The sequence below is a fragment of the Aspergillus wentii genome (assembly GCF_001890725.1).
Source record: "Aspergillus wentii DTO 134E9 unplaced genomic scaffold ASPWEscaffold_9, whole genome shotgun sequence".
In the NCBI taxonomy this organism is placed as follows: domain Eukaryota; kingdom Fungi; phylum Ascomycota; class Eurotiomycetes; order Eurotiales; family Aspergillaceae; genus Aspergillus; species Aspergillus wentii.
In genome coordinates, this window is record NW_024467840.1 from 957,185 (window position 1) to 975,217 (window position 18,033).

The 18,033-nt window shown below is 48.8% G+C and overlaps 6 protein-coding genes across 6 annotated transcripts; 2 read left to right on the forward strand and 4 right to left on the reverse strand.

Annotated features, from left to right (window-relative positions):
• Window positions 1-243: 243 nt before the first annotated feature.
• On the reverse strand, window positions 244-735 carry ASPWEDRAFT_177107 (SNARE domain- containing protein; the record flags this gene model as incomplete). Its single annotated transcript, XM_040831611.1, has 3 exons — window positions 244-402; window positions 484-592; window positions 710-735. 3 exons carry the CDS (start codon window positions 733-735, stop codon window positions 244-246), a joined length of 294 nt encoding a protein of 97 aa, XP_040684129.1.
• Window positions 736-1,720: 985 nt separating this feature from the next.
• ASPWEDRAFT_32629 (putative telomere silencing protein Zds1) lies at window positions 1,721-4,592 on the reverse strand (the record flags this gene model as incomplete). Its single annotated transcript, XM_040833693.1, has 3 exons — window positions 1,721-1,936; window positions 1,997-4,354; window positions 4,587-4,592. 3 exons carry the CDS (start codon window positions 4,590-4,592, stop codon window positions 1,721-1,723), a joined length of 2,580 nt encoding a protein of 859 aa, XP_040684130.1.
• A 1,843-nt stretch (window positions 4,593-6,435) lies between these two features.
• ASPWEDRAFT_121458 (uncharacterized protein) lies at window positions 6,436-7,839 on the reverse strand (the record flags this gene model as incomplete). The annotated part of the gene is made up of 3 exons (XM_040829081.1): window positions 6,436-7,521; window positions 7,595-7,698; window positions 7,797-7,839. The coding sequence occupies 3 exons, from the start codon at window positions 7,837-7,839 to the stop codon at window positions 6,436-6,438; spliced, it is 1,233 nt and encodes a 410-aa protein (XP_040684131.1).
• A 522-nt stretch (window positions 7,840-8,361) lies between these two features.
• gem1 (ERMES complex Ca(2+)-binding regulatory GTPase GEM1) lies at window positions 8,362-10,788 on the forward strand. Its single transcript, XM_040829887.1, has 2 exons — window positions 8,362-8,572; window positions 8,629-10,788. Exons 1-2 carry the CDS (start codon window positions 8,563-8,565, stop codon window positions 10,518-10,520), a joined length of 1,902 nt encoding a protein of 633 aa, XP_040684132.1. The 5' UTR covers window positions 8,362-8,562; the 3' UTR covers window positions 10,521-10,788.
• A 1,078-nt stretch (window positions 10,789-11,866) lies between these two features.
• Window positions 11,867-13,957, forward strand: ASPWEDRAFT_121408 (WD40 repeat domain-containing protein; the record flags this gene model as incomplete). The annotated part of the gene is made up of 6 exons (XM_040829076.1): window positions 11,867-12,035; window positions 12,107-13,037; window positions 13,087-13,372; window positions 13,425-13,622; window positions 13,675-13,750; window positions 13,815-13,957. 6 exons carry the CDS (start codon window positions 11,867-11,869, stop codon window positions 13,955-13,957), a joined length of 1,803 nt encoding a protein of 600 aa, XP_040684133.1.
• Window positions 13,958-14,425: 468 nt separating this feature from the next.
• Window positions 14,426-15,556, reverse strand: ASPWEDRAFT_713709 (GPI anchored serine-threonine rich family protein). Its single transcript, XM_040839173.1, has 5 exons — window positions 15,419-15,556; window positions 15,288-15,366; window positions 15,091-15,225; window positions 14,902-15,035; window positions 14,426-14,685 (listed from the first exon to the last, which is right to left on the reverse strand). Exons 1-5 carry the CDS (start codon window positions 15,465-15,467, stop codon window positions 14,522-14,524), a joined length of 561 nt encoding a protein of 186 aa, XP_040684134.1. The 5' UTR covers window positions 15,468-15,556; the 3' UTR covers window positions 14,426-14,521.
• Between the last annotated feature and the right edge of the window lie 2,477 nt (window positions 15,557-18,033).

The window sequence follows — 18,033 nt, forward strand, 5'->3', positions numbered from 1 at the left end:
TAATGTGTCCGCTCGATCTCAACATAATACATATAATAACCGAAAGTAATCACAATGGCGAAAGGTACACAGCGTCGCGACAAGGCTGGGCGATGTCCAGACTGGCATGCAACGTCCATCTCAGCCAGCCCCCGAAATGAGCCCGCTTGGCGACGACAGAACAAGCCCCGAACCAGCAAGACTTGAACTGTTATGTATAAGGAAACTAGACAAGACGTCCCATTTCATGCTTCATTCAACGGTTTAAAAGATCCACCCCGTGATGATGTATGTCCCCACGCCAACACCTGCACAGATTCCCGCGACTTTGAGCACGGCGATAGTATCTCCTTGCCGTGCCATACGGGTTAAGCGACTGGCGCTTCCTTTGAGATTTGTCGAGAAGGAGGAAAAGACTTCGTTCTAACCCAGCGCAATCAGTTAGACGATGTCCACACCAAAACCAGCGATCAAACGAGAGAGAACTAGAACGGGGAAACAAACCGAGTTATTGAGGGTATTTTGGTCGCGGGCGTTGTCGTAAATGTCGATAGTTACAGACTTCAGAGCGGACACTTTCCCGGAGAGGGAGTTAAGGAGGGCATTGTTCTGTCTGGATTTTCGTTGTCAGCTATGTCACTATCATGAATTTTATCGTGTACTCGGATGCCTAGTCGCAATCATAGGCCCAAATACCATCGAGGTAAGTCAGGAAAGGAGAATATCATACCGTTCGCGTTCGTAGGCGTCACCCATTTTGGCCGACCGATAGGTTTCCTTGTAGACTTTGCGCACTTGGTTGGCGAAAATGGTATATACAGTATTCTGATCAAACGATTATCTGGCGTGGGAATTCAAAAAGAAGATGTAACGTGGGTATAGGCTGCTAGGAATTAAATGCTGCTCGGGGGCAACGTCAATGACGACGCTGACAGGAAACCCGGGGAAGGGGGATCACGTGATACTATCCAAAACTGGTACCCGGCGTTCATTTTCATTTCATTTGTAGATTATATAGAATAAGATGCTGCTAAAAGAGATATGCTCGAAATGAATTCTTGATAGAGTCTATATATTTAATCATGCATTTAAAACACAGGTAGAATGATATCAGTCCTCATGCTGCCATGTACCCTGCCTCGAAACGAGGCAACAAAGTGCATTTGAGCAAGGTCAAAATAACAGAAGGAAATAGATAGGCTGTGAGTCCACTGCACAGTCAGAATGCAGACAGAATGTGTGACAAAGAGTTAATAATTGCAAAAGTGAAATGAAAAACCAAGGTGAACGATCAAAACCCCAAGCGCTATGCAAAGAAATCAAACCAAGTGTGCAAACAAAAATAGCAAACCACAAAACAAGGCCACCGATATCGTTATATAAACCATGACCCTGATATCGTGAGACACCTGGAAGAGTGTTATAGTAAAATATAAAGGAGAATAACATGTGACAAGTACAGAATGTCTGATGGATATTACCACACTGCTGATTTTTCATTCCCTCAGAGCATAAAATTGGGTTCCACAAGCCCACCAGAAACAAGAAACAGAGAAAATGTAAGGGGGCCGAGAAATGAAAAAGGGGGATCAGTGTACAGATTCTAGGAATCGCCGCCAGCGCTGATGAAAGCAGGGGTATTTCGTGCGCTGCAGAAAAACTAACAGAAGCAAAAGTCAATAAACACTCCTGTTTCCTGTCACCTTGTACCATAATGTGTATGGTTTCATTCTCGAGGAAGCTACCACATGTCGTCGTCGTCATCGTCATCTTGCTGAGCATCATCGCCGAATGCCGAATGCCCATATTGATAATGGCCAGGGCCGTATGAGTTCCCATTCTCATAGCCGTGCTTGTTGCCCCCCGAGTGTGTCCGGTAAGGGTCATGCGGATCATCGTTATATTCATACATGTGAGAATCATCGTACGAGCCATCGCCGTATTGTTGTTCCTGTGCCTATGGCTTCTGTTAGTTGCTGCCTTAAATTCCAGAAAGGAAACCGTGAGATCGACTTACTTCTTGGTATCTTTGGTATTGTTGCATGTACTCCTCCTGCTCCCGTTCCCTTGCTTTCTGCTGCTGCCGTTGTGCTGCCGAAGATGCAAGCATCATGTGTGGATGCATTTGCTGGACCTTCGCCAGGTACGAATACATGAAGTTGCTGAGTAGGACCTGGGAACACAGCGCCCGTCGGGGATTTGCGAGTTTTATATGGGCCATTCTGTAAATGGCTCGCTCCTCGAGTATTGAAAATCGGGTCCAAGGGTAGTCAACGTCGGGTCGGAGTATGCGTACTGGGGGGTCGGGAGACAAAGTTCGGGATAAGCTCTTTTTGTGGTGGCTTTCTCCGCTGCTGTGCTTCTTCCTTCCCCCGCCAAAGATCGATGAAAACAGACCAGACTCTTTCTCTTTCTTCGATTCTCCAGATGTTCTCCTGGCGTTATCTTTTCGTCGTTCTTCCTCTAGTTTAGGATCGAGCCGATCGTGAGCAAAGCTCTCGCGGCCTCGCTGGTTATTGTCGCTGGACGACGGTAGGGAGCTGGTCGTTTCATGAACCTTATCCACCAATCTCGCTTTTATCTTTTTCGAATCTCCATCCTTCTCCTTTTTCTTCTCCTTTTCTTTTTCTTTTTCCTCGCTGCCTAGCAGCCAATGCCAGCTAGACTTGCGGGTACCATCCGAATCTTTCTTGTCCTTCGACTTCTTGCTTTCCGATTTTCGATCTTCTGGCAAAGTTGGGATGAATGAGAGGCTGTCGGTTCGGGTGGTATTGCCCGGGAGGGGTTGCACAGTATTCGCGAACTCGTTGAAGGTGCTGTCCTTGTGACGGGTGTGGTGCGAGCGCTTGCTTACATTTTGTTCGTTAAGCGGGGACCCCTTGGATGGTGAGTGCGTCGAGGAATCATACGAGTGTTCACGGTCTGGCAAGTTGTTTTGTTGCGAAGCTGAACTGCTGGGTGCTCGATTTGTTTCTGAAGATGGTTCGACGATTTCTGGAACCTTTTGATCGTTAGGAATATTGGCAGTCGATCGTCCGTTCGAACTAATACGAGAGTGCCACTGTCGCGCTTGCGGAGGTGCACTCGCTCTGTTGGCAGAGTCAGCCGTGTGAGGCTCAGTTGGCCTGTCGCCCTCTTGCTTCGGCTGATCGATTGTCGAGTCAATCGAGCCTCCCGTAGCGCTGGAGGAATCTGTTGTGCCGTGAGTAGCTGTTGTTGCTTGTCCTCGTTTGGTTGCACTAGGGGTGGGATCAGTGGATACGCGTGTGAGGCCCAAGATCGGAGAATCAGGAGCTGAAGTGACAATGGACGGGATTGGTTCGTTCGTTTCTGGGGATTTGACCCTTCTTGGGTATTTGTCCCCCTTTTTCACGCTGCCCGCCTTCCTGTACTGAGTCCGGGTGGAACGCCTGAGACTGTTCCCAAGTGGTGCGGGGGGAAGGATGGGTCTATCTTCGTCGGTATTTAGCCCGAGGCTCTGGACTCCCTTCAAAAGCGAAGCTGTATCCTTATTTGGCGTTTTCGAATTGTCTACTATCGTTTCCAAATCTTGTAGGTTCGGACTCAGAGAATCCCGTTTAGACTTTGATCGTTTTCGCTCTAGCCGCTCCGCACCATCCGTATAGCCATGGGAATTGTCGATTTGCCTGGACAACATCGATCGCTTACGCTGGAGTCCGCCCGAGTTACTGCCGTTCGGCGACAAGGAAAAATCGCCCGACTTCCGCTTGATATGGTCTGCCTTGCTATCAAGAAAAGATTTAAACTCTTTGGGAGCCAACTCGGGGTGTAAGCGAGCGGGTACCCAGAAAAGGCGGGAAGCATCATTCTCGTCGTCTGATGGGGAGGGTGCTATCGATGGTAAACTCGGAAGATCAGGATCACCCGCTGCAGCGACATCCATGGACATTCGACGAATGGCAGCCAGATTGTTCAGTTCCTGAGCCACGGCAGCAGGATCAGATTCGTAGTCGATATCGTTCAAGGGGAAGGAGGTATTGGCCGTGTCGGTTGAGCCTGGAGAGGATGGATTGCTATCGCGGTCAAATGATTGTTTAGTGACGAGGGGAGGCCGTGATTGTCCATTGCCCTGGCGATGTTGGTTGATTTCATTCAGATGGTTTTGCACTTGTAAGGACTGCGGAGAGGTTGGGGCTTCGGCGCCGGCGAGGCTGGGGTGGATGGTAGTGATGGCTTCACTCAGGGGGGAGGAAATATAGCTGAGGCGTTTGGATTCTCTCCGATCATAGTCATCTTCGTACATATGTCCAATGGCTTCGGTGACATGATGACTGGGGTCACTGATCGACAGCTGAGGCACATGGCCTCTCCGCGTCGCGTATCCTCCGCTAGCCTCAGAAGGGCTCGTTGAAGCCTAAAAAAATAAGTCTAGTCAGAAAAAAGAATATTCTGATGCACAGGTACCAGGCACCGGAACTGCGCGGATCTGAAAAGTCGACGCTGAATGCTTTCGGTTGTGCATGGATGCATCCATGGGCTTGAGGTTGGGGGAATTGGAAAACCGCCGCCTCCCAAGCAAAAGCAGACCGACGACTTCCCAGCCCGCACGGCACAGGAAGGGATGGAAATTTAGAAAACCGACGCACCTGCATGGGAGCAATTAGAACAGGAACCTGAAAAGCAGATATCCCGGAAATTGGCTGAGGACGAAGAAGGCGACAAGACACTCGGGGAGAAGAGGTCAATGTACCACCTGGGCCGGAAGACAGCGAAGAAGAAGGGTCATCGAAGCGGGGAAGAGAAATCGACGGGGGGACACATTCACGGAAGAGAGACGGGAGGAGGGAGGATGGCGGCCAGGCATCCGGTGGTTATTGAGAAATCGTAGCAGACGGAGGGAGGAAGACGCAGGGTGAGGATGATGTATGGGTTGTTCGGTGTGGTTGAGAGAAGAGAGGGAAGAGGGTGGAAGGATTTTGGGTTGACGAATTTGGGGGGGTTGAGAAGCATTAATTGGAGGACAGGCAGAGAGAGAGGGCTGGCATCACCGGTTAGAACAAGAAGCCCAGCTCAACCACCGGTAGGTTTGCGAATGTCTCGCTTTCTCGCATCCTTCCATTTTCTTCCATTTCTTTTCTTCTTTTGTTTTATTTTCTTTTTTTCGAAACCACTTTATGCGATCTTGAAGTCAGAATAATCCCAGACCAGCACTACTGCTCCGCCTAAAAAGCTCCACAACGAACAAGCCTGGGCCGCTCCTATTGACGATCAGTCAATCTTACAGCAAGATATAATCTTAGATGGTGGATATAGAAGAATAATTATCGAGGATCTTCGATCTATCCCCAGTCATCGAGGCTATTGGAATTAGTCTGATAGTCTGATGGGACTTTGTTCCATTGCTTGATCCCTGCGTCTCGTGTCGCGTGGCTGGTTCTTCACTATTCCTTCCTCCATCTTCTCAACAATGGCTACACGGTAAGCTTGATTGATCATTTAACCTTGGACCAGATGCATTTGGAGTCATATCTAGTATCTTCCTGTCAGGCTCAAATGCCGCGTGATGGGGCTGTCGAATTGACACGTGCAGCCTTCTTCTGGCATTCCGGTTTGTGTCACCTGCCATTATTCCGATTCAAGATCATTCGTCCCCCTTACAACTGCTTCAATCATCTCAAATTATCACCATCAATACTGAATTTATATACTCTCCTATTGTTCACGATATCTCTACACCGTCATCCCGCTAGAAAACCAGCGGCAAGAAAAAGCCACCGGGAATGCCTACCATGGCTTGTGTATGGTCTCGTGCGCGATAGACTGAATCTCCCTTTACCAGGCCAATCATAAATTGGAAACACATAAAACTTGGTCAACTCTAGAATATAGGGAGAAAAGAGGCTCTAGAATGGATGCAACAAGACAGGCTGTGGCCAGAATTCCTCCAAACAGGCTGGATGCAATCTTCATTCTATCCCTTGACAGGGGGTTGGCTTAATTCACCCAGAATCAAGAAATCAGGTTTGAGTCCAGGAGATATGCTATTGATGAAATAAAGATAAATAACCTGATCTGATAATTCACAAACTATAGGGTTCTCTCAAATCCAAACAAAAAGTACGTCACGAAACAGCAAATAGGCAAATCAGATAAAACAAGCAGACCTTAAAAACATGTAGACAGCTATTTTCGAAAGCATCCCAGTTATGACGGTCAACCCAACTTGAAAAGAAAAACAAACTCCAGTGCTCATATTGTAAAACCGAAATCAAAAGTTCAGTCAAATGGAGGATCAGGGGAATCCGAAAAAGTCTGATGTATTCGCCACGGGCTTGTCCGGAGAGCAGAAAGGAAAAAGACAATTCTTGTGTCATTGGTATCATTGCACATAAGCCAGCAACAAGGAGGCATTCGCTTAAGAGGCATCGACATAGTTACTGCATTCCACACGTTAGTCAAGAGCTCATCGCCTTATGTTCGATAGGGACAATTCTCTTACCTGGGGAAGATGCCCACCCGGCCCCCAATGCGCCCGGTCCACCAGTCTTCTGCCTTTTCTGTCCGTTTAAGAATCGTGATGATTTCTCCCTTCTTGAATCCCAGGTCTCCGTCCTGGTCTGCGTCAAATGTATACAATGCGACTGCTTGGTCCTGTCGCAGGGACGCAGCCTGTCCGGTCCGCTGTCCAAAAACCGGTTTCGGTGCCGTGGGCCGGCTGGGCTTCCGGTCTGAATAGACGTAGTCTTCCTCGAACGGCGCTGTGTTGCTCCGACTACGGCTGCCGTACGTGTCATAGGGATCAGGGCGACTAGACCGGGTGGTGGAAGAACGGCCCAGTCCCCCGGCCGGGGCTCTATCATAAACGTCGTCGGCCCATGTGTTCGCACGACGCGGTCGATCACGGTACTCGTAGTCATCCAGGCTACCATTGCTGCTCATGCCGCTGCGTTCTCGTCGAACACCCTCACCGTACGCATCTCCCCGTCGGCCTTCCCAGACCACATCATCGTGCCTGTCATCATAAACAGGGATATCATTGTACATTGCGTCTCCCTGCATCCGAGAGTTTCCGTAAAAGGCCCGGGAAGTCAAAACGCGTAAAAGAGGATCAGTGGCTGGTGGTGGTCGGATAGTTCCACTGAGAAGTTGACGTGCGGAGATACGGCCGTTGTAGAGCTTCTCGTTAGCATCCTTGCGCTCCACCAACATACTACCTTCCAAACTGACACCAGCAAAAAGACCCTTGGTCTTCGAGTATGAAAATACTGCGGCTACACCCTTCGTGCTTGCTGCGCCTGCTGCTTCTGCGTTCCTACCGACCGGTCCCGCGGCAATTGACACATTTCCACCCAGGGTGACGGATCCGACCTGTGAGAAGGTTCGCACAGCAGCGGCATCGTTCAGAATGAACACAAAGTCGGTCAATTCGAAACCAATCTGTCCTCCGAACCCAGCACCTGCGGTCGCAATGGCCGACGGAGCAGACCAAGAGCCATCAGCCAAACGGGCGACAACAACACCAGATCCAAACCGAGCAGAGCCCAAGAAACCAGCTTTCAAGACTGTGAGAATGGCGAGACCCTGTGAAGCCAAGGTTAGTTGAAATTGAACTTGTATGAAACATGATAAAAGAAAGCGAGGGATATTTTGTTACCTTTGCGCCAGCCAGAATCTCAGGAGGAATGACCTTATCAGGTCCAAAGGCTTGTCGGGGATCGATGAAGGAAGTAAGGATTTTGCCGGCCTTTTTGCATTCGCCTGTTCAACCCAAAAAATGGTTAGTTGAGAAATCTCACTCATCCTCTACATAAGCAAGGAATTGCGGGGAAGTTGGATGGGAGCGGGATAACACGGACTGTGCAAAGACGAAGGCAACGGGTTGTTTATCCCGAGAGGCATCTTGGCTTAGCTCGTCGGGGGGGAGCTTTTGAAGGGAACAGGAGAGGGAAGAGAAAGTGGTGCGACAGAGGGTGTTTTGAAAGCAGAGAAATATTCTCGCGAGGGGAGAGAGGAGTTCCAGTCGTAGATGGGGGCGACCGGATGTGGGCCTAGTAATGACGGGTGACACGGGGCGTTCGTTCGCGATGGATAACGGCTGACTCAAGAGGCCACAGAGAAGAGACTACAGGGGACGAATGATGGAGACAGTTCGTTGTTTATATCTGTGCCTCTAGATAGAGATCGACGAATCTAGGATGGACCAAACGTAGGCATAAAACTGAGAGGTGGGCAAGGCTGTCGGCAGGCTATATCATCATAGTGGCTGAGTCGATGGTTGTACTCCGGAATCCGGAGCCCTTAGCTAGGCGTGATAGCACGGTGTAATTGTATTATTTGCTCTGTCTAACAGGTGTATTTAAATTCTGACTATTTTCGATTGTTTTCACATTTACAGATCAATTATCAAGAACCTCAATTCAGTTCATGCAAGGGAAGCCTGAGGCAGACACGGCACAGCCACCGCCGAAGTTCCGGGGAATCTCTCCGAGAAGCTCCAAATGTTCAATCAAATCTCATGACATGATCGGGAATTCTGCAAATTGAGTCCTGCAATCAAGAGTTACAAGGCATGATTTGGCAATGATTTGAAGCGGGCGTCTCAGACCGCCTCCTTATTGAATAATGGCTACGGGTTCGATGGGTTCATTTCGTCAATGATGGGATGGTAATACTGACATGCATGTCCAGTGCGAATCTGCGTCTGCGGAGATGAGGGGACGGGCAAATCCAGCCTCATCACCTCCCTCGTCAAGGGCGTATTTGTTACGAACAAGATCCAGCCTATCCTTCCTCAAATAACCATCCCACCTACAATCGGAACCCCTGAGAATGTTACAACAACAACGGTGGTCGACACCTCCGCCTTGCCTCAGGAACGGGGCAACTTGGCGAGGGAGATTCGAAAGTCAAACGTGATATTGCTGGTATACTCCGATCATTATAGCTATGAACGAGTCGCCCTGTTTTGGCTGCCATATTTCCGGTCTTTGGGAGTAAACGTTCCGGTCGTGTTGTGTGCCAACAAGTCGGACCTCGCGGCGGACCATAGTGAGGCACAGGTCATCGAGGAGGAAATGCTGCCATTGATGTCAGAGTTTAAGGAAATCGACTCATGCATCCGCACCAGTGCTCGGGAACATCGCAATGTCAACGAGGCCTTTTTCCTCTGCCAAAAGGCAGTCACTCATCCGATTGCACCGCTGTTCGACACCAAGGAGTCGTCCCTAAAGCCGGCAGCCATTGCAGCATTGCAGCGCATCTTTTACCTCAGCGATAAGGACCGGGATGGGTATCTCTCTGACAAGGAGATTGAAGATTTCCAAATGAGATGCTTTGAGAAGTCTCTCAGCAAGGCAGATCTTGTCCACATCAAAGAAACTATTCAGAAGACGTATCCGGACTCAGTTACAGTATCCGGAATCGATTGTCTGGGATTCATCCATCTAAACAAAATGTATGCTGAGAAGGGACGCCATGAAACCGTTTGGATTATCTTGCGAGCATTCCAGTATACCGACAATCTCTCGCTGCAAGAAAGCTTTCTACACCCTAAGTTCGACGTTCCCCCTTTCGCATCTGCTGAGCTGTCGCCGGAAGGTTATCGGTTCTTTGTAAACCTGTTCCTCCTATCGGATAAAGACAACGATGGAGGCCTTAATGATGCCGAGTTAGCATCGCTGTTCGCTCCAACGCCTGGTTTGCCTGCCTCGTGGGTGGACAGCTCTTTTCCATCTTCCACGGTCCGCAACGAGGCCGGCCATGTCACTCTTCAAGGCTGGTTGGCGCAATGGAGCATGACGACCTTTACATCGCCTAAAACAACCTTAGAGTATCTGGCCTACCTAGGATTTGAATCGCCTGACCGAAGCAACCTAAACACGACGGCTGCCTTGAAAGTCACCCGACCACGAAAACGGCGCCGGCGCCCTGGAAGGGTTGGTCGTAATGTTGTCCTTGGCCATGTTCTAGGCCCTGCAGGATCCGGTAAGTCGGCGCTTCTCGACGCATTCCTTTCCCGTGGGTTCAGCACTCCATACCGTCCTACGATCCAGCCCCGAACTGCAGTGAACACGGTCGAATTACCGGGTGGTAAGCAATGCTATTTGATACTGGATGAGCTCGGTGAGCTTGAGCCCGCGATTCTCGAGAACCAGGCAAAGCTACTGGATCAATGCGACGTGATTGCATACACATACGATTCGTCCGACCCGGATTCTTTTGCCTACATCCCAGCACTGCGGTCTAAATATCCACATCTGGAGGAGGTTCCTAGTGTGTTTATCGCTCTTAAGGCCGACTTGGATCGAACCACCCAACGGGCCGAATATCAGCCACATGAATACACGGCCATGTTGAACATGCCCAGTCCTCCACTCCATGTTAGTGCTACATGGAGTTCCATCCAGGAGGTGTTTGTTCATATCGCAGAAGCAGCCATGGAGCCTAGTACTGCCTTTCCCCGAAGCGAAGAAGACGTTGAGGGCAAGTGGATGGCGTGGGGGATTGCGCTGGGGGCGGTGGTCTGTGCCAGCGCTGCTGCAGTGATGATCTGGCGAAGAGTGAGTGGCGGTGGGACCTAGAGAGGTTGATTTGTCATTCTAGGTACAAGAGTTATGATTTATATACCCACTGGGCTTTTCATTCGAGCAAGGATGTTTCGACGGTATGCGTTTTATCAGCATCTATATAGCAGCGTCATATTGAATCAATGCCTCCTAAGGCCTTTAACTAATTATGAAGAGATTTCATGTAGCAAGCCACTTAGACAATTTGTATCTACTGTTCATCCCACCTGTCAGATGAAGTAACGGACTAGTATTGGGAATGCGCTTGGTCACATAGTCTGGCTAATTGAAGCCTTTCATCTTTACTTGTTCACAACTGATAGGTCATCTCAATATATATTTAGTATTTTTTAATTCCTATATCTTATTATTCTGTAAAGTATTTTCTTTCTCTGTGAATAAATTCTATCGTGCCTTCTGTAGAAATACTTCATCGTGACCAGACTGTCCCTCACTACATAGCCATCGTGTGCTGCCTAGATGACATCAACCTCCAACAACGTCAACTCATAAACGAGAATGCAATTATACAACCCATATTGAACCACTGTTGATCTATTTGTTTCTCCGCACAATCTCTTTTCCACTACGCAATCTGCCCCGCCAGGAACCGCTCCGGCGCACGCGAGACGGAGAGGTGCTCTTGGGCCTCTTCCTGGCGCTCTCTCCGCTTCCTGTGACTTACCCCGGACATTATTCCTGTTCCTCGCCTTCTAGACTCGACTTCTCTCCTTCCTCTGACATCTCGGATTTTTCTTTTATACTGTCGAGATTAACCTTGCTACAGTTTCTCTGGGTTCTTTCCATCTCCGTTATCTCTACAGCACGAGCCAACGTCTGACGTGACGGCTCAGAACCGCAACCTCCGCCGGGTGACCGATCGAGTCGACACTCGCGCGACGCATATATTCCCTCCTGCATTATCTTTGATCTGTGCTCAACACATGATCGCTCCTGCTTCAATTTAACTACCTGTCAAATTCGGCGCGACGTATCATCCTGGGCCGCACCGCCGACGGTGCCGCTCTTGGGAACTCCTACCACAACGATTGCGTGACAATAAGGTCGTGTCGAGAGCCGTCTATTCTTAGCGCAGTATCGTGGCCTGATTTGGAGCTGGGATAGACAATACATAGCTTTATCAGCTCGTTATTGGTGCTGTCGCAACCGCAGCCATGTTGTAAGGATTACCCCCCGGTTATTGTCGATTTCTTTGTTTGGTCAACGGGCTTCTCTTGTCTTATCTTACCCACCATTGAACACATGAACTGGGTCGGGACTTGATATTAAATAAAGCACAGAGGAAAATGGCGGTTGTCTGCTGTTGTTTGCGCCTGGGAAACCCGTTTTCCCGCAAGAAAATGCTTCTCGTTACTGACTTGCCTAGTGTACTACCTCCCCCTCCTCCCCGCTATACCATTCCAGTTGCCTATGCAGCTGGAGCGGCAAATGGCATGGCAGTACCGGTCGTTGAGACCAACAATATAATCAGTCATCCAGAAGGTGGTTGTTCATTGCAGGCCGGAGAAGGTGAGTTTCGGAGTGAAACCATGACAGTATACAAGGCCGTGAGTACTAATTTTTTTATTTCAAATTGATAGGAACATACCGCCTGAATGACGACCTACATCTCGCGACCCCTCCACCTCACCCATCCGAGGCCCCAATCATCAATCCCAATCCTCTTGCGACCGTTCCGACACCTCCAACATCCGGCGTCAAAATCTCCTTGATCAGTCTCGGCCGGAACAAAACTCCCTCCTTCGCTCTGAAAGAGAATGTGACGGCACCTGGGTTTGGAGAGGGAAACCCTGCACTTGTATCCCCGGCTGTTAAGGATGGACTGAAAAGGCGCAAACCGAAGAACAACATCATCAAGAGCAGCTCTTCGTTTGTTTCGCGGGTCATCACCCATGAGTCTTCCGCCAAAAGACTCAACGACAGAAATCCGGACGGTTTTTTTGCGCTCGCCAACATCAACCGTGCATTTCAATGGCTGGACCTCAGTTCTAAGCAGAAGGAGGAACCTCTCGCGAAGATTCTTTTCACCAAGGCCCATATGTTAACACATGATGTTAACGAACTGACCAAAACGTCGTCACATATTGATGTGGTCATGGGATCTTCAGCCGGCGACATCATCTGGTATGAGCCTATGTCACAGAAATACGCTCGGATCAATAAAAATGGCGCGGTGAACAACTCCCCCGTGACCCATATCAAATGGATTCCTGGATCGGAAAACCTGTTCATGGCCGCTCATGCAAATGGCCAACTGGTGGTCTACGACAAGGAAAAGGAGGATGCTCCGTTTACGCCAGAGGTCAGCGAAGAGGCCAGGAAGCCGTCTGGACGAAAGCCGCTGCAGGTGTTGAAATCTGTCAACTCAAGAAATCAGAAGACGAATCCAGTCGCCTTCTGGAGAGTAGCGAATCAGAAGATTTACCATTTCGCATTCTCGCCGGATCAGAGACATCTGGCTATAGTTTTGGAAGACGGGTCCTTGCGAGTAATGGACTATTTGAAGGAAGAGTATGTTTCAGATGAACTGTTATTTGAACCGCGAGCTAATTTTGTACAGGGTATTGGACGTCTTCCGTAGTTACTATGGTGGATTGATCTGTGTCTGCTGGTCGCCCGATGGCAAATACATTGTCACTGGTGGTCAAGATGACCTAGTGACAATATGGTCACTGCCGGAGCGTAAGATCGTTGCACGGTGCCAGGGTCACAACTCATGGGTTTCTGCAGTAGCATTTGACCCGTGGCGCTGCGATGAGAGGACATATCGGTTTGGAAGTGTTGGCGATGATTGCCGGCTTCTCTTATGGGATTTCAGCGTCGGCATGCTCCATCGACCGAGGGCGGTATGTTTACAGAATATGTATGATTCGATTGCATCAGCTTATTTTCAAATAGCACCAAGCCAGTGCTCGTCAGCGGACGAGCATGATTGTGCCCAGTACGCAAAACGTCAACCGGCACCAAGGTGACAGCGGCGGTCATCGGATACGATCCGATTCTCAACAAACCGCAGACACTTATGACAGTGTTGACCAAACGGTCCGTCACCCGGTCGAGCCCAGGGCACGAACTGCCCTGTTGCCACCTATTATGGTATGTTTGCTATATGTCTCAGCATATTGCGATGTCTAACCGTATATGATAGTCTAAAATTGTCGGCGAGGACCCGATCTGCTGGTTAGGGTTCCAGGAAAACAGCATTATGACATCCTCTCTTGAAGGTAGGATTTTCAGGCTTAATTTGCACCGGTAACCATACGAGACTAACCTGAAACCAATCCACAGGTCATATTCGCACTTGGGACCGTCCCCGAGAAGGCGTCAACGAGAGTCACAATGCTCACTCCTCATCCCCGGCCGTCAGTGCCAGTGCATTCGGATCTCGCACCGGGTCACATCTCGCTGATTCGGCCAGAGGATCGTTGTGAGGATCTTCAATAACATTGGCCTCGCCCTGTCTTGTAAATATATACTTTGTATTAGATATACCCCGATATGAAAGACGCTCGCTGTCAGCATCTACAATGCAAATATTTATGTTATGCACAACTTGTGGGAGATTTTTGGCGCCAGGAAAGGCTATGTAACTACAAGGATTGTTATAAAAAATATGTCCCCATGGGAGCTATGGAACCGAGACAGATGAATCCCAAATCTTATATCCGGATGCACTCTAGATTGATGCGTTACTTCGCAGCTGCATGCTACACAATAATTAAACGAATGAATGAAAGTTGCATAAACATTGCATATATATATTCGTTCTCTAACTCCGTAAAAGGGACATCATTAAGTCAATAAATACAATTGGTTTCTATCAAATAAGACACAAATAAGGCCATCCAGAAAATGCAGTCAAAGCATTGAATGTGTCAGCCAAAGTAGACACCATATTGGATCATGCAGCTCTTGAGAACCGACGTGCATCGAACAAGGCGACTAAAAGAATTGAAGTGAGGTTGTTGGTTGTCGTGGGTATCCGGTTTGGTCATTTACAGAACCAGGGCGAAGAGGCCCATGAGGAGGGAGCCAGCAGCGGCGGGGACAGCGAGAGCGCCAGCACCGTTGTCAACAGTAGTAGGGGTGGCAGAGGCAGAGGCCGAGCCGGAAGAGGATGCGTTGATAGAGGAGGAGGCGCTGGCGGAGGCGGAGGTGGCTGTAAATGAGGAACGATGTTAGCGATCAATGTGTACAGGAACAAATGGCACCATTTACTCACCAAGAGTAGAGGAGCCGGGAGGAGTGACAGTGGCAGTGGAAGAAGAAGCGGCAGAAGAAGAGATGGTGATAGAAGAAGAGGTGGCAGAAGAGGTAGCAGAAGAAGCAGAAGTGGCAGAGGAAGTGGTGCTAGCAGCAGTAGTGGTCGTCTTACCAGTGCTAGTGCTAGAGGCAGCGGTGGTAGTGGAGCTCGAGGAGCTGGAAGACTCGACATTGAACTGCTGCGACTGAGCCAGGATGCCGGAGTTCTTGGGGTCCTTGGAGATGAGGTTGATCTGGAAACCGGAGCTGGTGGAGATGTCAGTTTGGTGATTGATATCACGCAATATCGTATTGGACATACCCGTTGTCGATGCCAGACAGGCTGTCGATAGTATAAGAGCCATCAGAGGTCTTGACGTCGTCGGCAATCAGCTTGTCGACATTGGGGTAGCTGTTCATGTTGACCAGGTAAATGGAGAAGGAAGAGGGATCGGAGCTAAAGCATGATCGACCGGTTAGGCTTGACGATCCTCAGATGAGGGAGGGTAGATAACCCACCTGACAGAGCTCCATTTGATGGTGACACCATTGCTGAGGTCAACATCTTCATTCTTGGTGGGAGAAGTGACAGAGACGGCTATAAATCAAGTCAGGATGTCTACTTTTTCCTTCGACACGAGCAAGCATACCAGCAGCAGATGCGACAAAGGCAACAATGGAAGCGAGAGTGAAGCGCATGATGACGGTTGTGTGTATAAACTGGATGGGTATCACAAGAAATCAAAGTGAAAGTGGACTGAGTGGTTCGAGTGAATGACTGACGCAAAACGAGTGTCTGGTTGTTCTGGAGAAAGAAACAGACGAACTGGGAAGACTCTTATAACCACCTCACAACACTAACTAGGTGTTCCATTTCCTCATGTCTTACCTATTTTCCTCCTTCTGATACTATTTTGGGAACGGTTTTTAATCTTCAGTCCCAGGGAGCACCACAGGAGTGTCAAGCGAGGGGCCCCTCTCTGGTCCCTCTTTCGAGCCTGTCTGTCCGTGATCCATCCATCACCCCAAAACATAACGCCACCGGCACACGATACGATACTGATGGCTGAATTAGATCCCTTGATTGGCGACAGTCATTATCCGATAGGGTCTACAGTATCATTGACGCTCGTTGCAGGAACGAAACTCCCCCGGCCTGTGATGGCGGGTTTCAACCACAACTGACAGGGTTACTACTCCCTTTTCCCCTACAAGGATGGGATACGATCACTTTCGAAAACAAAATTATTGCAATTATCGCGTTCTCGAGTCAAGACGTGATGAAGGATATGCCCTTGATGCCGTCATCGCCATAAAACCCTTGCGGAGAATTTCAATCCCTCTCGTCCTGCGGCCATCCGCCGAAGAGGCAAAAGTCGTGATCGGCTTGAACCGTCCTCGAATTTGAAGGCATTGGATCGGGTCGGAGATCCATCGAAGCTGTGGAAACTGTCTAGCTTTTTGATTCACCCTCGGGACCTGAAGGTGGAGATGGGGATCTCTCCGAAGGGATTGATTCTGGGATTCTTCCCTGACGATAACCATGGACCCTGGCGGCATTTCACCCGACAGGTCATAATGTCTTAACATGACGGTACAATTCATCACTCACTACTTGGGATGATTTCTTTCCTATCAACTAACGCGAAAAATCTTCCACAGACCCCGAAAGTGAGACAATCCTACCGACCCGCTGCAGTTGGGCTGTCAAGCGTCCTTGGCACATGATTTCCCTGGATTTTTGCCCACGGTCCCATCGTCTTAGCATTTGCACAAAACAGACAATTTGAAGATTTCTAGTCAAGCATCTTCGTGTTACTATAAGTGTACTTTGTGTACGCGATGGTCCCTAATTGTAGGACTTGAACAATGATGCAAAGCTTATCGAATATTGGCAATCAGCTTATCTCCACAATATACAAGTGCCAACTAGTTTTACGATGGCTATCGCACAGCCAGTTCAACAATTGATAACATGAAGGCAATGTCTCACTATCGTACGCCCGAGCAAATATAGCCCAACAACATGGTTTCTTATTTCAGAACATACAAATTTGGCAGAGCTCCGATATTCAAACCCATCTTATTGGTGGACAGGATCCAGGTGGGCTAAATTAAGCCTGGGTGGCTCCATCTATGTATCCATTCGTTCCTGTGCCCGGCTTTTACCGGATCTACTCTGCCTTAAGAAGCTAAAGAAAGACCCTGATGTCTCAGTCTTCACCAAACCAGGTACTACCCCCCATTGGGCGTATTATACATGCTTATCCCTACAATGTACGTACTTTAGCAATTGCCGTTTAATGTGATTCTAATTAGGATAGCAGTTATATTCCACTTAATAAAGATCATAATTACCAAAAGGTCCATTAGAGGGGTACGAAATAACCATTATATATCCACAGGGGTCAAGTATCACCTTCACAATGCAACAGCCAATATACAATGCCAACTACCCCTCTCAGTGTTCCTCATAAGAGGCGGAGTTGGACTAACCATCTTCTAACCAGGGTACCCGAAGATCTCATCTCATGTCTTAAGAGCCCAGTATCCCAATGATTCACCGAACCGTGCATACTTCTGAAGACATTCCATGCTTCAAATTTGAGTAATGGCGCTCTCAATCACTGTATCCGCTATGGAAGTAGCTGCCTTCTTGACACCAACTGACTGAGGTTTTCCCGAGCTTGCCAGCCTGAGTTCGGAAACCCAGCCATGGAAGCAGGATCTAGACGAGATCGAGGCCGAGGACTTGGAATACAAGAAGAACAATCCGCCCAATACCGAGCTGTTCAATGTCGATGGAGGATTTAACGATCATGGCGTTTCTGGTTAGATGGGATGTATTCAACCATGATCAAGTATGTACATCGCCCTAGATCTTACTCGCAATTCTCCGTGTTGAGGCACCCGAACCACCTAGCGATATGTGAATTTGTCGAAGAAGAAACTGCGAAACAGTCTGGCTATCTTTATTTTGAAAATCGACATCCGTATTGCTCCCAAGCAGAAGTGACGTGGTCTTCAGAAATCCCAAATATATTGCAAGGTGCATGTCTGTCATCTTGGTTTCCGTTACAAAGGAATATCAGGACCCTTGGTATAGCCTGGCTACGGACAGATACTTTGGCAGTGTCCTCTAGAAGTTTCAAACCCAGCTTTTTCTCGGCAGTTCAAAGAGATTCTTCTCGGTGGTCTAAACCCACGATGTCGCTCTCCTTGTTACGCCGCAGAAGCAGCTCTATGATTATGAACAGACTTAGGT

Excerpts from the sequence above, each read along its gene's own strand:
- ASPWEDRAFT_713709 (XM_040839173.1), bottom strand. The coding sequence starts at position 15,467 with ATGCGCTTCACTCTCGCTTCCATTGTTGCCTTTGTCGCATCTGCTGCT. Across the intron at positions 15,367-15,418 it reads CTTTGTCGCATCTGCTGCTG|CCGTCTCTGTCACTTCTCCC; the intron begins GTATGCTTGCTC and ends CTTGATTTATAG. Across the intron at positions 15,226-15,287 it reads ATCAAATGGAGCTCTGTCAG|CTCCGATCCCTCTTCCTTCT; the intron begins GTGGGTTATCTA and ends ATCATGCTTTAG.